The sequence below is a fragment of the Sminthopsis crassicaudata genome, chromosome 1 (genome assembly GCF_048593235.1).
Source record: "Sminthopsis crassicaudata isolate SCR6 chromosome 1, ASM4859323v1, whole genome shotgun sequence".
NCBI classification, from domain to species: Eukaryota; Metazoa; Chordata; class Mammalia; order Dasyuromorphia; family Dasyuridae; genus Sminthopsis; species Sminthopsis crassicaudata.
This window is the reverse complement of record NC_133617.1, coordinates 367,183,493-367,204,307: the sequence shown is the minus strand read 5'-3', so window position 1 is coordinate 367,204,307 and position 20,815 is coordinate 367,183,493. Positions and strand designations below refer to the sequence as shown.

The 20,815-nt window shown below is 33.2% G+C and overlaps 1 protein-coding gene across 4 annotated transcripts in view; it reads left to right on the top strand.

The window, feature by feature from the left end:
- Positions 1 to 20,815, top strand: part of EPG5 (ectopic P-granules 5 autophagy tethering factor) — a 139,957-nt gene that overhangs the window by 98,185 nt on the left and 20,957 nt on the right. For all 4 annotated transcript variants that reach the window (XM_074279273.1, XM_074279272.1, XM_074279270.1 and 1 more), the window contains exons 28-35: positions 8,028 to 8,170; positions 9,347 to 9,503; positions 10,106 to 10,300; positions 11,797 to 12,010; positions 15,056 to 15,213; positions 15,698 to 15,899; positions 16,481 to 16,553; positions 20,306 to 20,409. In XM_074279273.1, coding sequence (XP_074135374.1) covers positions 8,028 to 8,170; positions 9,347 to 9,503; positions 10,106 to 10,300; positions 11,797 to 12,010; positions 15,056 to 15,213; positions 15,698 to 15,899; positions 16,481 to 16,553; positions 20,306 to 20,409 — 1,246 coding nt within the window. The remainder of the gene's footprint in view (positions 1 to 8,027; positions 8,171 to 9,346; positions 9,504 to 10,105; positions 10,301 to 11,796; positions 12,011 to 15,055; positions 15,214 to 15,697; positions 15,900 to 16,480; positions 16,554 to 20,305; positions 20,410 to 20,815) is intronic.

Genomic DNA, 20,815 nt, shown 5'->3' with positions numbered 1-20,815 from the left:
ACTGGAAAGTATGTGGATGCCCATCAATTGGAGATTGGCTAAATAAATTGTGGTATATGAATAATATGGAATATTATTGTTCTGCAAGAAATGACCCAACAGGATGATTTCATAAAGGCCTGGAGAGACTTACATGAACTGATGCTGAGTGAAATGAGCAGGACCAGGAGATCATTATATACTTCAACAACAATACTGTATGATGATCAATTCTGATGAACGTGGCCCTCTTCAACAATGAGATGAACCAAATCAGTTCCAATAGAGCAGTAATGAACTGAACCAGCTACACCCAGAGAAAGAACTCTGGGAGATGACTATGAACCACTACATAGAATTCCCAATCCCTCTATTTTTGTCCACCTGTGTTTTGGATTTCCTTCATAGACTAAATGTACACTATTTCAAAATCCGATTCTTTTTGTTCAGCAAAACAACTGTTTGGTCATGTATATATACATATATATATATATATATATATATAGTATTTAATTTGTACTCTAACATATTTAACATGTATTGGTCAACCTGCCATCTGGGGGGGAGGGAAGGAGGGGAAAAATTGGAACAAATGGTTTGGCAATTGTCATTGTTGTAAAATTACCCATGCAAATATCTGGTAAATAAAACCTATTAGATATGGGGGGGGGGGGGAAGATCTCTTTAGGATATAAGCCCAGTAGTAACACTGCTGGGTCAGAGGGCATACACAGTTTGATAACTTATTGAGCATAGTTCCAAATTGCTCTCCAGAATGGCTGGATGTATTCACAATTCCACCAACAAGCACATTATTTATTTTTAAAGATTATATTTATTAAATATTTTCTCCTAGTTAGCTTTAAAACAATTATTTTACATTTGTTTTTAAAACTTTTGAGTTTCAGGTTCTCTCCCTTATCCCATCCCCAATTAAGAAGCTATATGTGAAGTTATGCAAAACATTTCATAAAGGTCATGTTGTGAAAGAAAACGTAGATCTCTCATTGTAATGAAAAACAAACAAAAGCTCAAGAAAAATAAAGTTAAAAAAGGTAAAAGAGAGGAAGAGGGAGAGAGGAGAGAGAATGAATAAGTAATTCAATCTGTATTCAGACACAATGCACTCATTGTCTTGAGTTCATTTACTAACTGTGCGATCCTGGGCAAGTTTCTTGTATTTGAAAATTAAATTTTCTATTCAGTTTTGTGTATGTGTGTGTGTGTGTGTGTGTGTGTGTGTGTGTGTGTGTGTGTGTGTATGTGTGTGTGTGTGTATGTGTGTGTGTGTTTAACCACAACTGCTTGAAAATCCTTTATTTCATAGAATTTCCACCCTTTCCCCTGAAGGATTTTACTCAGTTTTTCTGGGTAGGTGATTCTTGGGTAATAATCTTTTTTAAAAATTTTTTTATTTTTATTAATTTTTATAATTATAAAATTTTCTTTGACAGTACATATTCATAGGTAATTTTTTTTTAACAACATTATCCGTTGTACTCCCTTCTGTTCCAAATTTTTCCCCTCCTTCCCTCCACCCCCTCCCCCAGATGGCAGGCATTCCCATACATATTAAATATTTTATAGTATATCCTAGGTACAATATATATGTGCAGAACTGAATTTTGTTGTTGTTGTTGTTGTTGCAAAGGAAGAATTGTATTCGGAAGCTAAAAATAATCTGGGAAGAAAAACAAAACAAAACAAAAGAAAACAGTGCTCACAGTTTATACTCATTTCCCAGTATTCCTTTTCTGGATGTAGCTGATTCTGTCCATCATTGATCAATTGGAATTGGATTAGCTCTTCTCTATGTTGAAGATATCCACTTCCATCAGAATACATCCTCATACAGTATCATTGTTGAAGTGTATAATGATCTTCTGGTTCTGCTCGTTTCACTTAGCATCAGTTGATGTCTCTCCAGGCCTCTCTGTATTCCTCCTGTTGGTCATTTCTTAGAGAACAATAATATTCCATAACATTTATATACCATAATTTACCCAACCATTCTCCAATTGATGGACATCCATTCATTTTCCAGTTTCTAGCCACTATGAAAAGGGCTGCCACAAACATTTTGGCACATACAGGTCCCTTTCCCTTCTTTAGTATTTCCTTGGGATATAAGCCCAGGAGTAGCACTGCTGGGTCAAAGGGTATGCACATTTTGATAACTTTTTGGGCATAATTCCAGATTGCTCTCCAGAATGGTTGGATTCTTTCACAACTCCACCAACAATGTATTAGTGTCCCAGTTTTCCCACATCCCCTCCAACATTCATCATTATTTGTTCCTGTCATCTTAGCCAATCTGACAGGTATATAATGGTATCTCAGAGTTGTCTTAATTTGCATTTCTCTGATCAATAGTGATTTGGAACACTCTTTCATATGAGTGGAAATAGTTTCAATTTCATCATCTGAAAAATGTCTGTTTATATCCTTTGACCATTTATCAATTGGAGAATGGCTTGATTTCTTATAAATTAAAGTCAATTCTCTGTATATTTTGGCGATGAGGCCTTTATCAGAACCTTTAACTGTAAAAATGTTTTCCCAATTTGTTACTTCCCTTCTAATCTTGTTTGCATTAGTTTTGTTTGTGCAGAAACTTTCTAATTTGGTGTAATCAAAATGTTCTATTTTGTGATCAATAATGGTCTCTAGTTCTCCCTTGGACACAAATTCCTTCCTCCTCCTGAAGTCTGAGAGGTAGACTATCCCATGTTCCTCCAATTTATTTATGATTTTGTTCTTTATGCCTAAATCTTGGACCCATTTTGATCCTATCTTAGTATGTGGTGTTAAATGTGGGTCCATGCCTAGTTTCTGCCATACTAATTTCCAGTTTTCCCAGCAGTTTTTGTCAAATAATAAATTCTTATCCCAAAAGTTGGGATGTTTGGGTTTGTCAAACACTAGATTGCTATTTTTATTCACTATCTTGCCCTGTAAACTTAACCTATTCCACTGATCAACTAGTCTATTTCTTAGCTAATACCAAATGGTTTTGGTGACTGTTGCTTTATAATATAGTTCTAGATCAGGTACAGCTAGACCACCTTCATTTAATTTTTTTTTTCATTACTTCCCTTGAAATTCTCGACCTTTTGTTGTTCCATATGAATTCTGTTGTTATTTTTTCTAGGTCATTATAATAGTTTCTTGGGAGTCTGATTGGTATAGCACTAAATAAATAGATTAGTTTAGGGAGTATTGTCATCTTGATTATATTCTCTGGGCCTATCCAAGAGCACTGAATGTCTTTCCAATTATTTAAATCTGACTTTATTTTTGTGGCAAGTGTTTTGTAGTTTTGCTCATATAATTCCTGACTTTCCTTTGGTAGATATATTCCCAAATATTTTATACTATCGACCGTTATTTTGAATGGAATTTCTCTTTGTATCTCTTGCTGTTGGATTGTGTTGATAATTTATAAAAATACTGAGGATTTATGTGGATTTATTTTGTATCCTGCAACTTTGCTAAAATTCTGAGTTATTTCTAATAGCTTTTTAGCAGAGTCTTTGGGGTTCTCTAAGTATACCATCATGTCATCTGCAAAGAGTGATAGTTTGATTTCCTCATTTCCTACTCTAATTACTTGAATCTCTTTCTCGGCTCATATTGCCGAGGCTAGCATTTCTAGTACAATGTTGAATAGTAATGGTGATAGTGGGCAACCTTGTTTCACTCCTGATCTTACTGGGAAAGGTTCCAGTTTATCACCATTACATATGATGTTTACTGACGGTTTTAAATATCTGCTCCTTATTATTTTAAGGAATAGTCCATTTATTCCTATACTCTCAAGCGTTTTTAGTAGGAATGGATGTTGGATTTTATCAAATGCTTTTTCTGCATCTATTGAGATGATCATATGGTTTTTATTAATTTGATTATTAATATGGTCAATTATTCTAATAGTTTTCCTAATATTAAACCAGCCCTGCATTCCTGGTATAAATCCTACTTGATCATAGTGCATTATCCTGGGGATGATTTTCTGAAGTCTTTTTGCTAATATCTTATTTAAGATTTTAGCATCAATATTCATTAAGGAAATTGGTCTATAGTTTTCTTTCTCAGTTTTCGATCTACCTGGTTTAGGTATCAGTACCATGTCTGTGTCATAAAAGGAATTTGGTAGGACTCCTTCAATCCCTATTTTTTCAAATAGTTTATATAGCATTGGAGTTAGTTGTTTTTTAAATGTTTGGTAGAATTCACATGTGAATCCATCTGGTCCTGGGGATTTTTTCTTAGGGAGTTGGTTAATAGCTTGTTCTATTTCTTTTTCTGAGATGGGACTATTTAGACTACTTACTTCTTCCTTTGTTAATCTGGGCAAGCTATAATTTTGAAGGTATTCTTCCATTTCATTTAAGTTATCGAATTAATTGGCATAAAGTTGAGCAAAGTAGTTCCTAACTATTGTTCTAATTTCCTCTTCATTAGTGGTGAGTTCTCCCTTTTCATTTTCAAGATTAACAATTTGCTTTTTATCGTTCCTTTTTTTAATCAGGTTTACTAAGGGTTTGTCTATTTTGTTGGTTTTTTCATAGAACCAACTCTTAGTTTTATTAATTAATTAAATAGTTTTTTTTTTTTTTTTACTTTCAATTTTATTAATCTCACCTTTTAATTTTAGAATTTCAAGTTTTGTGTTTGTCTGGAGGTTTTTAATTTGTTCCTTTTCTAGCAATTTTAGTTGTAAGCCCAATTTGTTGGCTCTCTCTTTCTCTATTTTATGCAAGTAGGTTTGTAGAGATATAAAGCTTCCCCTTATTACTGCTTTGGCTGTATCCCACACATTTTGGTATGATGTCTCACTATTGTCATTTTCTTGGGTGAAGTTATTAATTATGTCTATGATTTGCTGTTTTACCCAATCATTCTTTAGTATAAGATTATTTAGTTTCCAATTATTTTCACCTGGCTTAAATGTTAATTTTAATTGCATTGTGGTCTGAAAAGGATGCATATACTATTTCTGCCTTACTGCATTTGATTTTGAGGTTTTTATGTCCTAGTATATGATCAATTTTTGTCTAGGTTTCATGAACTGCTGAGAAGAAAGTATACTCCCTTCTGTCTCCATTTAGCTTTCGCCAAAGATCTATCATATCAAACTTTTCTAGTATTTTATTTACCTCTTTGACTTCTTTCTTATTTATTTTGTGGTTTGATTTATCTAATTCTGAGAGTGCAAGGTTGAAATCTCCCACTATTTTTTTGCTGTCTATTTCTTCTTGCAGCTCTCTTAATTTCTCTTTTAAGAATTTAGATGCTGCACCACTTGGTGAGTATATGTTTAATATTGATACTGCTTCATTATTGATGCTACCCTTTAGCAGGATATAATGCCCTTCCTTATCTCTTTTAATTAGATCAATTTTTTTGTTTTTGCTTGATCTGAGATGAGGATGGCTACCCCTGCTTTTTTGGCTTTTCCTGAAGCATAATAGATTCTGCTCCACTCTTTTACTTTTAGTTTGAATGTATCATCCTGTTTCAGGTGTGTTTCCTGTAAACAACATATAGTAGGATTCTGACTTATGATCCAATCTGCTAACTGCTTCCTCTTTATGAGGGAATTTATTGGGTAGTAATCTTTATTCCATTGCTCTCCAGAATATCATATTCCAAGCCCTCTGGTCCTTTAATGTAGAAGCTGCTAAATCTTGTGTTATTCTGACTATGGCTTCACTATACTTGAATTTTTTGTTTCTGAATGCTTGTAATATTTTCTCCTTCATCTGGAAATTCCAGAATTTGGTTATAAATGTTCCTGAAAGTTTTCATTTTGGGATCTCTTTCAGGAGGTGATTGGTGAATTCTTTCAGTTTCTAGAACCCTTTGGTTCTAGAATATCAGGACAGTTTCTTGAAAGATGATGTCTGGGCTCTTTTGTGTGTGTGTGTGTGTGTGTTAATCATGACTTTCAGGTAGACCAATAATTTTAAAATTATCTCTCTTGGATATATTTTCCAGGTCAGTTGTTTTTCCAGTAAGGTATTTCACTTTTTTTCCCTATTTTCTCATTTTTTTAAAAAATTTTGTTTTATTGTATCTTGATTTCTTAGAAAATCATTAGCTTCTTTTTGTTCAATTCTAATTTTTAAGAAATTACTTTCTTCTGTGAGCTTTTGTACCTCCTTTCCTATTTGGCCTTTTGCTTTGTAAGGCATTCTTTTCCTCATTTACTTTTTGTTTTTCCTTTTGTACCATTCTCAATTTTTTACCTAATTTTTCCTCTATCTCTCTTACTTGTTCTTCAAAGATCCTTTTGAAGCTCTTCCATAGCCTGAGCCCAATTATTGTTTTTCTTGGAGTTTGGATATAGGAGCTTTGACTTTGTTGTTATTTTCTGAGTGTGTGTTTTGATTTTTCTTGTCACCATAGTAACTTTAAATGGTCAGAAACTTTTTTTTTTTTGTTGTTTGCTTGTTTTCCTAGCCTATTACTTGGCTTTTTACTCTTTGTTAAAATAGGACTCTGTTTCCATGGTGGAGGTGCACTGTCTCAAGCTGTTTTCAGAGATCCTTCTAGGAACCTGACTACAAGCTTTCTTTTCTAGCCTGGATCTGCCCCACTGTAGTTGAAAGCTCTAGAGTGCCAAACTAACGGAGTCCTGCTTATTAGTTGGTGCTGTGGCCGGAGTTGCGTTGGTGGACCCTGCACTGGGGTTCCATGCTTGACTCCTGCCCTGTTGCCATAGACCTTTGAAGTCCTCTTTGGTGTCATGCAATTGAGAGACCTGAAAGTCACAGCATTACCACTGATTCAGTGGTTCTACTTTATTGAAGCTGGGGTTGGGGTCATGGTTTAACTGCATTGGCAGCCTGCACTGGGATTGCACACTGGGCTCCTATTCTGGTTCCAAAGACCTTTTCTGCTGACCTTCTAAACTGCCTTTGAATTGAAAATGTTCTACTCCATCTTTTTGGGTATTCTAGTGCTCCAAAATTTGCTTGAGTCATTATTGAAAGGAATTTGAAGTTGTTTTGAGAGAGAGATTGGACAAGATCCTGCCTTTACCCTACTACCATCATGGCTCTGCCTCTGATTAAATATATTTTAACTTAACTTTGTCTGAGATCAATGATTGTTCCTACTCTTTTTTTTTCTAATAAATTCTACTCTTGATCATTACTGTTATGTTTGTGTGTCCATCTTATTTTCTATCCTTGCTGACTCTTCTGCTTTACTTCTACCCACCACCTTATCTTTCTATTACTTAACCTATTCCCCCTCCTCTTCTTCCTAATCTTTTCCCCAAGGATCCCTCTGTTATCCTCTCCCTCTACCATTTCCTTCCCTCTTTATCTCATTAATCCACATACCTTATCCCATTCCTGTTAGTTTGCACATCCTTCTATATTCCAAATACTGTTCCTTTCCCTTCTTATTTATAAATTTGGAAGATTTTTGCATACACACACACACACACTATACATATATACTTAACTTTGCTAGATCTGATATTTTTGGCTACAACCTTAGTTGTTTTGCTTTCAATATATAGTGTTCTAAGAGCAGTCTTTTAAAGTAGCCACTGCGGAATGTTTTATAATTGTAAGTGATTATAATTGTGACTCTACTATATTTGAATTATTTTTTTTTGTTGCTTGTAATATTTTCTCCTTGATTTGGGGGTTTCAGCATTTGGCCATGATCTTTCTGAATTTTAGTGCCTTCCTCTTAACCCACTTTTGTGTGATTTTTTTTTCTTTAACTTTAAACAAACATATTGGGGGTTCTGTTATTTGTAAAGCATCCTAGTAGATGACAGGAGTTATACAATAATAATGCACAGTCCCTGCTTTCATGGAACTTACAGTCTAGTATGAGAGGTGATATGTATATAAATAGAAATTAGACAGTTATAACCACAAAAAAAGATGAAAAATAGTTCTCTGAGCTCAAATGATGATTTGAACAATTCCAGTTTTGTAGATGGTGGGAGCTCAGGAAAGGCAGGAGTTAGTTTTAAATATTTTTTAACATTCTTTTATTGAAGTCATTAAAATTTTTGTCAGTTTGAAGGTAAGCATAAGAATGAGGCTATTAGTCAACAACTTCATGTGTTACGTAAAGAAGTGAAGCAGTTAGAAGCAGAAGCCTCCAAGCCACCATCACAGAATATTGTGGAAGCAGCTGTGCATGCTGAGAACTTGATTACGTAAGTTTTTAAAGACATCATTAAGTCTCCTTTCTGGAAGAATGTAGATTTAAATTTGAATTTATTTATGAATGTGTTATTGTGTTAATAAACAGTGTCACCTAGCCTTAATTAGTATTTTCAAATCAGCATTTTGCAATAATATCCCCTAATATTTTCAGTTGTTTTATATATTTCAAGCAACGTGCACATGTTGTAAGCCAGGTTTGTATTAGAGATATTCAAGAGAATCAGAACTCTAAAGGATGCAGTAGTTGTTAAAGGATAATTCTCAGGTCCTACACTGAAAATTGGAAAGATATGTTGGAGGTCACTGAGTTACAGATAAGAAAACAGGTCCTAAGAGGCTAAGTGTCTTGCTCAAAGTCACACAGAAAGGGAATAGCAAGGCCTGTGAACCCAGGTTTTTGTACTCCAGATCCAGGATTCTTTCCACTTCTGCCTCCTTTAGTCATCTTTTCTCATGTTCATCCTTTATGGAAAATTGAATCCCTGCTTGTTCTCAGGATTATTCTCCACTTAGACCTACTAGTGCAAGGCAGGGGAGGACTCTGCAGAGGAGCAGGATGGGCAAAAACTACAGTGCCTGCTGCTCCCAGGTGTTGCCTTTTAGAGAATTTACAACTCTTTTTTAAACTCTGAAAATAAACAAAGATTTTTAATGAAAAACATTTCTTTTATTCTCTTGATGTTTATACTGCAACATTGAAGATTTGATTCTTAAGTTAAAAACTTAATTCTTGTCTTGTATACATACTTGGAGCAATACAGTAGAACACTAGAGGACCTGACCTAAAGAGCTTAGAATCAAGATTATAATGACATATACTTTGTAGATAATGTGTAGTTGAATAATACAAACAATGCATACAAAATATTTAACTGCAAACTCAAGAGTAGGAAAAGTGGGTTAATTTGAGCTTGTTTTTATTAAGGTTGAGCTTGTCCTAGAAGAACCAGAAATTCATAGATGCTCAAAAGATGACATGTAAAGCTATCATGAAAATGGGGTAGGTAAATAATTGCCCCTATGGAATGAATGAAATTATTAATAGAGAGCCTTAGACTACCTACACAAATTTTGCCAGAGGAAAAAATGGAAGGAACATAAGGAAACGTTCTTAAGAATTGTGATTTTTTCTATCAGTAATAATATTTTTTCCCATTTTCTTCCAGGGCCTTAGTGAATGCATATAAGTTGCAGCCTACACCTGGTATTCAGAAAGTTGGTATTAGCCTCTTCTTTACAGTTGTGGAGTACGTGTGTGATGAGACACAACGTCACCCTCCTACAAGACAGTTCTTTACCTCCTGCATTGAGATCTTAGGACAGGTAAGATGTATTTCATGAGTTCATATTTACTGAATTTTCGCATTTTGATACCCCATGTGCTTTTATCAAACAGGTAAAGTTGATGTTGACTTAAGACTTAATAGCTAATCTTTTGATGCCCCTCTACTTAAAAAAAAATTATTACCCAAAATTTTGTGTGACATTAAGTACAATGTATTGTATTTTTATTTATTTTGTTAGACATTTCCCAGTTATATTTTAATCTCACTCAGATTGCATGGGGATTTTTTGCCACATTTTGAGATCCTTGACTGTCAGTTTGACATCTCTAGTGTGGGTTATTGTTTCCCATTGACATGAATCACAATCCTATTGTGATAGCTCAAAAAAAAAAAAAACAAAAAACAAAAAACAAAAACCCTCTTGGAGTTGATAAGCTTCTGTGAATTTGGAATGAGGCTAGTTCTTTGATGACAGACAGACCTTCAATCTGGACCTGTCTTCAGAACCTCTCCAGTATAGTGGAATCAACCAGAAGTTGAACTTTGAGACATTTCAGTATCCTAGGAGCTCAGTTGGTACCCCCCCCCAAAAAAATGGAGAATTCTATTTTGTAAACAACTTCTTTTTCACTTGTCAAGGTGTTTATCAGTGATACCAAATCGGAGTGTAAACGTCTGCTCCAGACAATTTTGAAGAACAGAAGACTTTGTACTCTACTCTCTCCTTATTTTACTCCAGTTGCTGCACCTGAAGAGTTCATAAACTTGTATGAAAAAGTGGTGAAGTTTCTAAGTGAAGACAATAGTGATATGATTTTCATGCTGCTAACTAAGGTAAAATATTAATAATCATAATATAAACAGTAATTTTATTCCTAACTTTAGGATAAAAAGGAATAGTAGGATTCTGACTGACAGTATAACTTCTGCTATGCTGTCATCATCCATATGGTATCTTATCAGATTTTGGCATTAGGGATTTCCTTCCTATTTCAAGTTGATACTTCAGTATGCCTTGGGTGGCATGTTGGACATAATTGTTTTATGTAGAATTAAAGACAAACCCCCAATATTTTTTATCTTTTAAAGAATTTATAAATGTCTATCGTGATAACAATAGAATTTATTTAGGGAAAAATACTCTGAAATAATTATGAACATTTCCTCTTCATTTATGATTTACTTTGTCAAATGTTTTGCATACTTAACAAAAAGCCTTCTAAGTCAGTGTAATGCCTTTTTCTTGAAACAACTTGCCTTCTAAGAACTTAACACACTTATGCCATGCTAATAATTTTATCCGAGAAAATGAATTTCAGATTACTGCCAATGGCCTAAATACGGCAACTTTTGAATCCATGAAATTTGAATATCTTAATGAGCCAGAGACTTACCATATTAATGAGAGAAAATATCTTAAAATTAAACTCTAGCCTTTTTAATATGCAAGCGTTGTTTTGACAGTTTGGGGCCATAATAATATTTTTAAATTGTTTGATGTAAATCCTGCACTTTAGGTGCTAATTTGAAGGATGTTCTAATCATTCCATAGTAAATTATTTGTCTATGGTAGGTCAAGGTAATAGTGTATCTTTCATATTATCATGTCAGAAAACATTTTTTACTAGTCTTATGTATTGTATTATTTTCAGTATAGTTAAAAAGAATCATATAATTTTATTTGCAACTTATGGAATTGTTGGCATAAATGTGTGCAACATTGAGGCAGCAAAATACAATTTTAAATCAATTTATGAATAAATAACAAGATTTGGAGATCAGAGAGCTATAGCTTGGAGGTGGAGCTATTGTTTTTGTTGCTGTTATAATCTGTACAATCAGAATAATAATAATATCTCCTAAGTTATTGTGAGGACATAATGAGGTAATATTTTTGAAGTGCTCTGTAAGTCTTAATGTTAGTTGTTATTTCTTGATACATATTTAAAGTATTTAGCAATTTCAACAAAGTAAGCATACATAGTATGTATAAGACATATTGCTGATTACTGGGAATACAAAGAGAAGAAACAAAATAATCATTTTTTAAGGAGCCTATATTTTAAAATGGGATGATATTATGTCATTCCTGATAATATTGACATCTTTGGGGTCTTAATTCTTTTAGGAAATTGGATGACTAAGGCCAAATTTAGTCCCCCCAAAATTTGCCTGATCCAGCCAACTCAGATTTTGTAAACAAATATTGTTATCATTAAGTATATTGACTTTTCAATTAAATTGGAAGAGAAATATCCCCACCCTTTTTGCTACTCCATTGAGTTTTCTATTGTAAATAAACACGCCTTCCTATTTTTTTTTCTTTTTAGTTCGATCTTAAGCAATGGTTAAACTCCACTAAACCTCCTCTGTCTGATCGTACCAGGCTTCTGGAGTCCATTCATTTGGCACTTACTGCCTGGGGCCTTGAACCGGATGAAGACATTTTGATGTCATTCAATATTTTCTGTAAACACTGGACTTACCTCCTTCTGTACCAGTTCCCTGACCAGTACAGTGACATTCTAAGGTTGCTCATGCAGAGTAAGTATATTTAATTCTAGATTCTAATATTATCAGATTACCACACAGTTAACATACTGCCCTTTCAAGTTAGAATAAAAAATTTCTTTTCTTGTCTAATAAAATATAAGCTCCTTAAAGCTAGAGATTGTGTTTTTTCTTTCTTTCTTTTTTTATATCTGTTATTGTGAAATTGAATTTATGGATAATTAAATTTACTCATAAAAATTATTGATATTTGGCAAGAAAAGTGTGTCATGAAAGTCCTCCCCCTTAAGTCCCCCAAAGCATTCATTGGAAACAGAGGAAAAGGAAGAATAGGATTTTCCTATGAGATTTCAATGGATGGGAATTTTGTTAAATTTTAATGTGTTAAATAGTGATCACCTTCCCCACATATACTAACTATTTGGGGAATAGGATTGGGGCAATACCAATCCTGTTGAATTGTATGATTCATACTCAAATGGGGGACAAGTTTGAGACTATAAATTTTGTGTGTTTGGTTCCCTGGGAATCCACTTTTAGGAAATTAGTGAAAGAATGTGTGTGTGTGTGTGTGTGTGTGTGTGTGTGTGTGTGTGTGTGTGTGTGTGTGTTATCCTTTGACTTTGATTAGTGGACGAATACTCAAATGTGAAATGTGCTATGTACATGCTGTTGTTTTAAAAGTAATATAAGCTTTAAATTTAAGGGAGGAGATATAAAAAAGATACACGTGTTTTATTTTTTTAAGCTTATTCTTATTTCATACTTGCAAAAGAATTGTATTTCATCAGTTGATAAATGGTCAAAGGATATGAACAAGCAATTTTCAGATGAAGAAATTGAAACTATTTCTAGTCATATGAAAAGGTGCTCTAAGTCACTATTGATCAGAGAAATGTAAATTAAGACAACTCTGAGGTACCACTACATACCTGTCAAATTGGCTAAGATGACAGAAAAAGATAATGACCAATGTTGAAGGGAATGTGGGAAAACTGGGACACTGATACATTGTTGATGGAGTTGTGAACTGATCCAAGCATTCTGAGGAGCAGTTTGGAAACATGCCCAAAGGGCAATCAAACTGTACATACCCTTTGACCCAATAGTGTTTCTATATCCCAAAGAAATCTTAAGGGAGGGAAAGGGACCCACATGTGCAAAAATATTTGTGGCAGCCCTCTTTGTACTGGCAAGAAACTGGAAACTGGAAAATGAATGGATGCCCATCAGTTGGAGAATGACTGAATAAATTGTGGTACATGAATGTTATGGAATATTATTGTTGTGGAAGAAATGATAAGCAGGATGATTTCAGAAAGGCCTGGAGAGACTTACATGAATTGATGCTAAGTGAAATGAGCAGAACCAGGAGATCATTGTACACGGAAACAATAACATTATACGATAATCAGTTCTAATGGATGTGGCTCTTTCCATGAGATGATTCAAACCAGTTCCAATGTTCTTGTGATAAAGAGAACCATCTACACCTACAGAGAGAACTATGGGAACTGAGTATGGTTCACAACATAAAATAGAATTTTTACTCTTTTTATTGTTTGCTTGCATTTTATTTTGCTTCTCTTTTTAAAAATGATTATTATTATTTTACTGGTTTGATTTATTTTGTGTGTGTGTGTGTGTGGCATGATAATTGTATAAATATATGTGCATATATTGGATTTAACATGTATTTCTACCATGTTTAACATATATTGGACTACTTGCCATCTAGAGGATAGGGTAGAAGAAGGGGGGGGAATTGGAACATAAGATTTTGTAAGAGCTAATGTTCCAAGAATTGTCCATGCATGTGTTTTGAAAAATAAAAAGCTTTAATAAATAAAAAGAATTGTACTTCATGTATTGATATAAAATGTTGTCATCAACTTTTTCTGCTTATATTTTTTCCAGAATTTTTATTAGTTTAAAGTATTACCAGCAAATCAAAAATTTGTATCTGCTTAGTCAAGAATTATGTAATTTCATTTTTAAAGTTTCAGAAAAAGTACTTATTAATACCTGTTTTGACCCCTTGGAAGAAATGGAATTGTATGTCTGTAGATTTTAATTATGTGAAAAGTAGAAAACAGGGAACTCTTAGAAACTGACTGTTCTTCCTGATTGAGGTTGTATTCCAGAAGCCCCTCTGTGTTGATTGCTTTACCGGCTCTTTAGCCTTCTTTCTCTCATCAACAGACTTAGGTCTTTAAATGGGAGAACATTTAGCCCTTTGGTCACCTTTTGTCAAGGTCAGACTACTGAGAGATTCTTACCTTGCCAACACCTCAGCCCAGGGTAGTTAGCCTTGACAACATCAATTCCCAGTCAAAACCAAACTGTTAGGAAACATTGGAAATTACAAAATTTCCATGTCAATTCTGTATTCATATACGTTTTCAGAGATAATTCGTGGTGTGTAATCCTGTCTCTCTCTGCTACTTACTCTTGCTTCTACACTCTCTGGTCCAGCCAGAGTGACTTTCTTTCTGTTCTTCACATATGACTTTTCATTCCCTGTTTCCAGTGCCTTCTATCTCATGATTGGAATGCTCTTTCTTTTCACTTTTACCCTTTTCCCCCCTTCAAAATGTAGTTGAAGTATCAAACTTTTATATGAGGCCTTTTCTACTTTTCCACAGTTCCTAGTGGCCTCCCTTCCAAATGAAATTTCTTTATAGCATATAAACTCATTGAGGTCAGAATTGTTTCATTTTGTTTTTGTATACCCAGCACTTAATCCAATAACTGGCATATAGTATATTCCTAGGATATATAGCAAATGCTTATTTATTGATTATCCATATAATCTATAGCAAGTGACTCCATCTCCATGGGATTTCATCTCTCTGAGTTTCAATTTTCATCTATAAAATGAGGGAACTATATCAGATCATTTTTAAGGTTCATTCCAGACCATTAATCTTATAATTTTAATGTCTTGGCAAAATAAGATGTTTATTTTGGAATTTTTTTAACTTATTATTACCTAGTAATACCAAATATCAGACTGAAGATTTATATATAATATGGTTATTATAGTAATAATGATGACTTGTTTTTTTCTTACCCAAGGCTCAGCTGAGCAACTACTGAGTCCTGAATGTTGGAAGGCAACTCTGAAAGCTCTGGGTTGCTTCTCATCTGAGAACAAAGAAGGAGACTGTCCACTCCCTCTAACTGAGAACCCTGTATTTCCAAGTTCTCCAAATATTCTCTTGTCAGATGAACAGGTATATAATTTTTTGTCTTTTAAATCTCTAGCCCTAAACTAATCTCTTCCTCTGTTTTTCATACTACTGTAATTGTAGGTTGAACAAAGAAACCTAAATGTATCTGCTTTTTGTGTTCTGTTGTTTTTGTCTCATTTGATTATCAACCTTATGATTTCCCATCTCTTCATTTTTCTGTACCTAGAATGATATTACCCTTTCCTTCTCTCTGTCCTTGCTTGTTTAAATCCTACAATGATTATTTTAAAATGTAGTTAATCTTCTGATGAAATTTCTATTCCTCCACTTCAGTTCAAAGTGATCTTTCTATCTCTAAACTTCAGTAACATTTAAAACATTATTGTATGCTTTATGTAGTCTTTTATGTAGTTATCTTTTATATGTATAATGTTACCATTTCAGGAAACTTCTATAATGCCTAGTACAGTACTGTAAACATAATAGGTTCTCAAAAAAATTTGTTGGTTGTTAATTATTCTTTCAGGTAATGGAGACAATACAATGGCTTTCAAATTTTTTCTATAAGTTACGGTTATCCAAGTTGGACTTTAAAAGTTTTGGATTATTTTCAAAGTGGACTCCTTATGTGGCTGATGTGAGGAAATTATTGAAGTATCTTGTGAAACGACTAATTGCCTCTGAAATGACTTGCTTGGGGCAAGACCCATTAACTAACAGTAGAGCAGGTAATAAACTTTTAGTGCAATGTGGAACCAAACTTACTGACCTTTTTTTTTAAAAATCTGAAAAGAGTTGTTAGGACATTTAAGTCCCTTTTTTTTTTTTTTTTTTTTTTTTTGGTGATGAAGCTGTATATTTCATCTGTCAGAAATTAAAGATGGAAAATATATAGTGTGGGTGTGAGAAATTCATCATATCTCACTGTCATTCATACATTATGAGTGTTTGATGCAGCTTGTCCTTAACCTTCCTTTAAGGCAAAGGGATGAGAAAAATTTTAATATTTATCTTATTGTTCATACTATTTCTTTGAACAAAATGTTCTAGAGGTTTAAGTAACCATCCTGGGAAAGAAAAAAATTGTCTATCCACTTACATATGTGAAATTTAATTATAATAAAAATAGTTATTTGATTTAATTAAATTTTACTAAAAGAAATGAAAACATTTCCTTCTGTGGTCACATTGTTACCATATGAATGTGATATTCAGATTAGGAGAATATTAATTTTTTTTAAATACTTTTTTTGAGTGAGATTGCTTAACTATACCGTCCTTCTCTAAAAATTATTGTACCTTATTTTAGTGTTGAAATCTCTACATTCACTAATTGTTCAGCTCTTCAAGCCATGGATTCTAGTTTTAGAAGACAATTCAAGGTAAATATTTAGATATTTTAATATACAATGTCAAGTTCCTCTGATGTTTTAATGTTGATTTATTGTATTATAGTATTATATTTTCAGTGTTGTTTCCTTAATCATAGGTAAAGATTTTTCTTTTTCACATACTTGAGTTATGCCTCTAATAACTTCAGTACAGTAGCTGATCAAAAACAGAAGAATGAATTAATGTTTACTGCCAGGAACTGAACTACATATGGGAGATACTAATAGAAAAACAAAATAGCTTTTGCTCTTTTTTAAAAAACACTATTTAATACTATTTTATTTTTCCAAATACATGTAAAAATAGTTTTCAACATTAATTTTTGTAAGACTTTTAAGTTCCAATTTTTCTCCCTAACTCCTTTACCTCCCTCTCTCCAAGACAGAAAGCAATCTGATATAGGTTAAATATGTGCAATTCTTTTAAATATATTTCTATTTTTGTCATGTTGTGTGAGAAAAATTAGATTAAAAGGGGAAAAATGAGAAAGAATAAAATAAACAAAACGGTGAAAATATTATGCTTCAATCCATATTCAGTTTCCATAGTTTTCTCTCTGGATATGGATGACATTTTCCATCTCATGTCAATTGAAATTGTCTTGAATCACCACATTGCTGAGAAGAAATGAACTAAGTCATCACAGTTGATCATCCTATAATCTTGTCCTCTTAGTTCAACTCATTTCAGTCAGCATCAGTTCATGTAAGTCTCTCCAGACTTTTCTGAAATCAGTCTGTTCATTATTTCTTGTAGAACAATAATTTTCCATTACATTGATATATCATAATGGATATCCACTCAATTTCCAAGGCCTTGCCACTATGAAAAGGGCTGTTACAAACATTTTTGTACATGTGGGTACTTTTCTTTCTTTTATGTTCTCTTTGGGAGATAGACCAAGTAGTGAAACTGTTGGATCAAAGGTTATATATACAGTTTTATAGCCCTTGGGGTATAGTTCCAAATTGCTATCCAGAATGGGTGGATCATTTCAGAACTCCACCAGTAATGCAATAACCTCTCAGCTTTTTGATATCCTCTCCAACATTTATCATTATTTTTTCCTGTCATCTTAGCCAATCTGAGAGGCATGAAATGGTACCTAGAGTGGTCTTAATTTGCATTTCTCTAATCAGTAGTGATTTAGAAAAATTTTTAAATGACTGTAGACAGCTTTAATTTCTTCATCTGAAAGTTGTCTGTTTATATCCTTTGACCATTTGTCATACTTTTATTGTTATAAATTTGAGTCAGTTCTCTGAATATTTTAGAAAAAAGATCTTTATCAAAAACACAGGCTGTAAAAATTTTTCCCCAGCTTTCTGCTTTCCTTCTAATCTTGGCTACAGTGGTGTTGTTTGTGCAAACCTTTTACATTTCATTTAATAAAAAATTATCTTTTGTCTTTCATAATGTTCTCTAGTTCTTTGTTGATATAAATTCTTCCTTTCTCTGAGAATCTGACAGATAGACTATCTCTTACTCTCCTAATTTGATTATAATATCACCCTTTATGTCTAAATCATGAACCCGTTTTGACCTTATCTGGGTATAGGGTATTAGGTGTTGGTTGATGCCTTGTTTCTCCCATACTATTTTCTATTTTTCCCAGGAATTTTTGTCAAATAGTGAATTCTTATCCCAGAAACTGGAGTCTTTGGATTTATCAAACATTAACTCACTATAGTCATTGAGTACTGTATCTTGTATACCCTAACCTATTCCACTGAAATACTACTCTATTTCTTAACCACTACCAAGTGGTTTTGATGACCACTGCTTTATAATATAGATATAGGTCTGATATAATAAGCCCCTTTGCATTTTTTTTTTTATGAATTCCCTTGGTATTCTTATCCTTTTGTCCTTCTAGATGAATTTTATTATTATTTTTCCAACTCTATAAAATAATTTATTGGTAGTTTAATTGGTATAGCCCTGAATAAATAGATTAATTCTCATTTTTATTGTATTAACTTGTCTTATACTTGAGCAGTTGATATGCAGTTGTTTAGATCTGATTTTATTTGTATGAAAAATGTTTTGTAATTGTGTTCATATAGTTTCTGGCTTTGTCTTGGCAGATAGACTTGAGTTATCGACAGCTATTTTGATGGCATTTCTTTATCTCTTGCTGTTGCAGCCCTTGCTCTTTCAAGGCATTCACATTCTAATGTTAGTGTTTAATAAATATTTCTTGACAGTGATTTAAATTTGTTGCTGACATTTTTATGGTTCATGACTTCTTTAATGTGTTTTCTCTGTTGATGCAGCTTGAAATACTCATACCTCATACAATTTTTGTCCATTATTTAATATGTATACTTCATTTGGAGTCTTGAAAACATAACTTGGCCTTCCTCTTGTTTTTGTTTTTATATTTTATAAGTGATCATGTGCAATTCAAGCTGGCCATCTCTTGCCTCTTATTATATAAGTGGTTAAAAGTGTTTTATGGCTATATCCCCATATCTTTTATTACATTTCACACATTTGCATAATTACTGATAATGTCCTGTGGGCCTTTTAATACCATCATGCATCTTTACATTGCCCTTTGAATTATTGTTCCTTTTTTTTCTTACTGTTTTTGTTTACCTGCACTCAACTCTTATTTTTGTGCTAATCCTAAGAAAGTTGATACAATTGAAGTTCACTTTCAATTGTCCATGATAAAGAAATAGACCACCATGATTCATATGGGTGCTGCTACACGAAGCTTATAGTTTTCAAAGTTTCAGAAGTTGCATGTTGAAATTACTTATTTATACATATATAATGACTTAATGTTTCTTTTACAGCCATAACTATAATTTTTTTACAATAGTATTAATAATTTCAAATCATCCAGTTTAACATGATTTATCACATAAATACACTATTTTGCAAACTTTAGAAAATTTCATGAAATTCAAAGCTATAATGAGCTGAGATAATGGAGTAGTAAGCCTTTTTGCCAATAAAAATATATTAGCAGAATAGTTATCAAGGATGCTAGAAGAGTGAGGGTTTCTATATTGAGTTGGAAGTTGGATTAGATGATGCCTAGAATATGCTCCCTTTTGAGTCTAAAATTCTGAATCTGATTTTGTCAGATGTGTACCATCAAATAGTTCAGAAGTTTCTGGGATTCAGAATGTGGTGATTGAAATTTTATGGGATATTGGCCACATAATATGAAATTGACATGGATTTGGCAAGCCCAAAGTGGCTTTTATTGTGACTCATTTCACATTTATATCTCATTTTTTGACTAATTGGAATTATTTAGCATTTTAGTCAGTGTTGTTTTTTCCTATGAAGAACATCTTAATGAAATTCTCCATAGGAAAAAACATTTTTATTTTTTTTTTTTTGGTATTTGAATTCTACTTTGCCCATGGGTGGAACAGTGTGTTGTAATCATTTATTTTGTGTGTGTGTGTGTGTGTGTGTGTGTGTGTGTGTGTGTGTGTGTGTGTATGAAATATGGTCACAGTGTGTGAGGAATGAAAGACTAAAAGGATATCAACTGATGACACTGTCAGTAACATGCTCTCTGTGCCAGGCCAAACCCTAAAACTACAGTGAAATAATAGAGGAGTGGCCCAACTAATTTGGTCTCTCTTTTAAGTAGACTAGTCATGTCAACAACTTATTGCTCTTGATATTTTTTAAATATCTTTCAGGATTTCCCACATGTTAGGCAAATTTAATCACTGGTGTTCTGATTTTTAACTGTTCATTTCTTTGTTTAAAGCAATCAACGTTTCTATCCATGGCTGGAAAGTGATGCTTCCATGGCCTCAAGTGTTGTACATTTGTTCACTGAATGTATTGAGATTTTACATGAAAGTTTTAAAGGTAAGCAAATGCCAAATTATGGATGGCATTAGCAATTTCCCTTGTCTCTATAAGTCATTAAAATTAATCTTTGATTTTCATGCTCTTTCTTTTATTTCTTTTTGATTATAAGCATTATCTTCCTGGGTGTTTGTGTTTTCTTCTAATGGGCTGAAGCATAGTGCATATATTTTCCACAAGAGTCCAGAATGACTTAGAAAGAGATCAGTTTTATTTTGTTTTAATTTGGCCCTCCACTTGTAGAAAACATTATTCAAATTTAGGCCCTGTGAGTCTAAAGTTCAGCATTCTTTCAACTATACCACATTACCTTTCTGTGGGTGGTTGGAAAAGTGGGACTTTAGATGTAGAAAGACTTATTAAGAGACTTATGGTACAAAGGAGTAAAAATTTTGAGGGTCTCGAC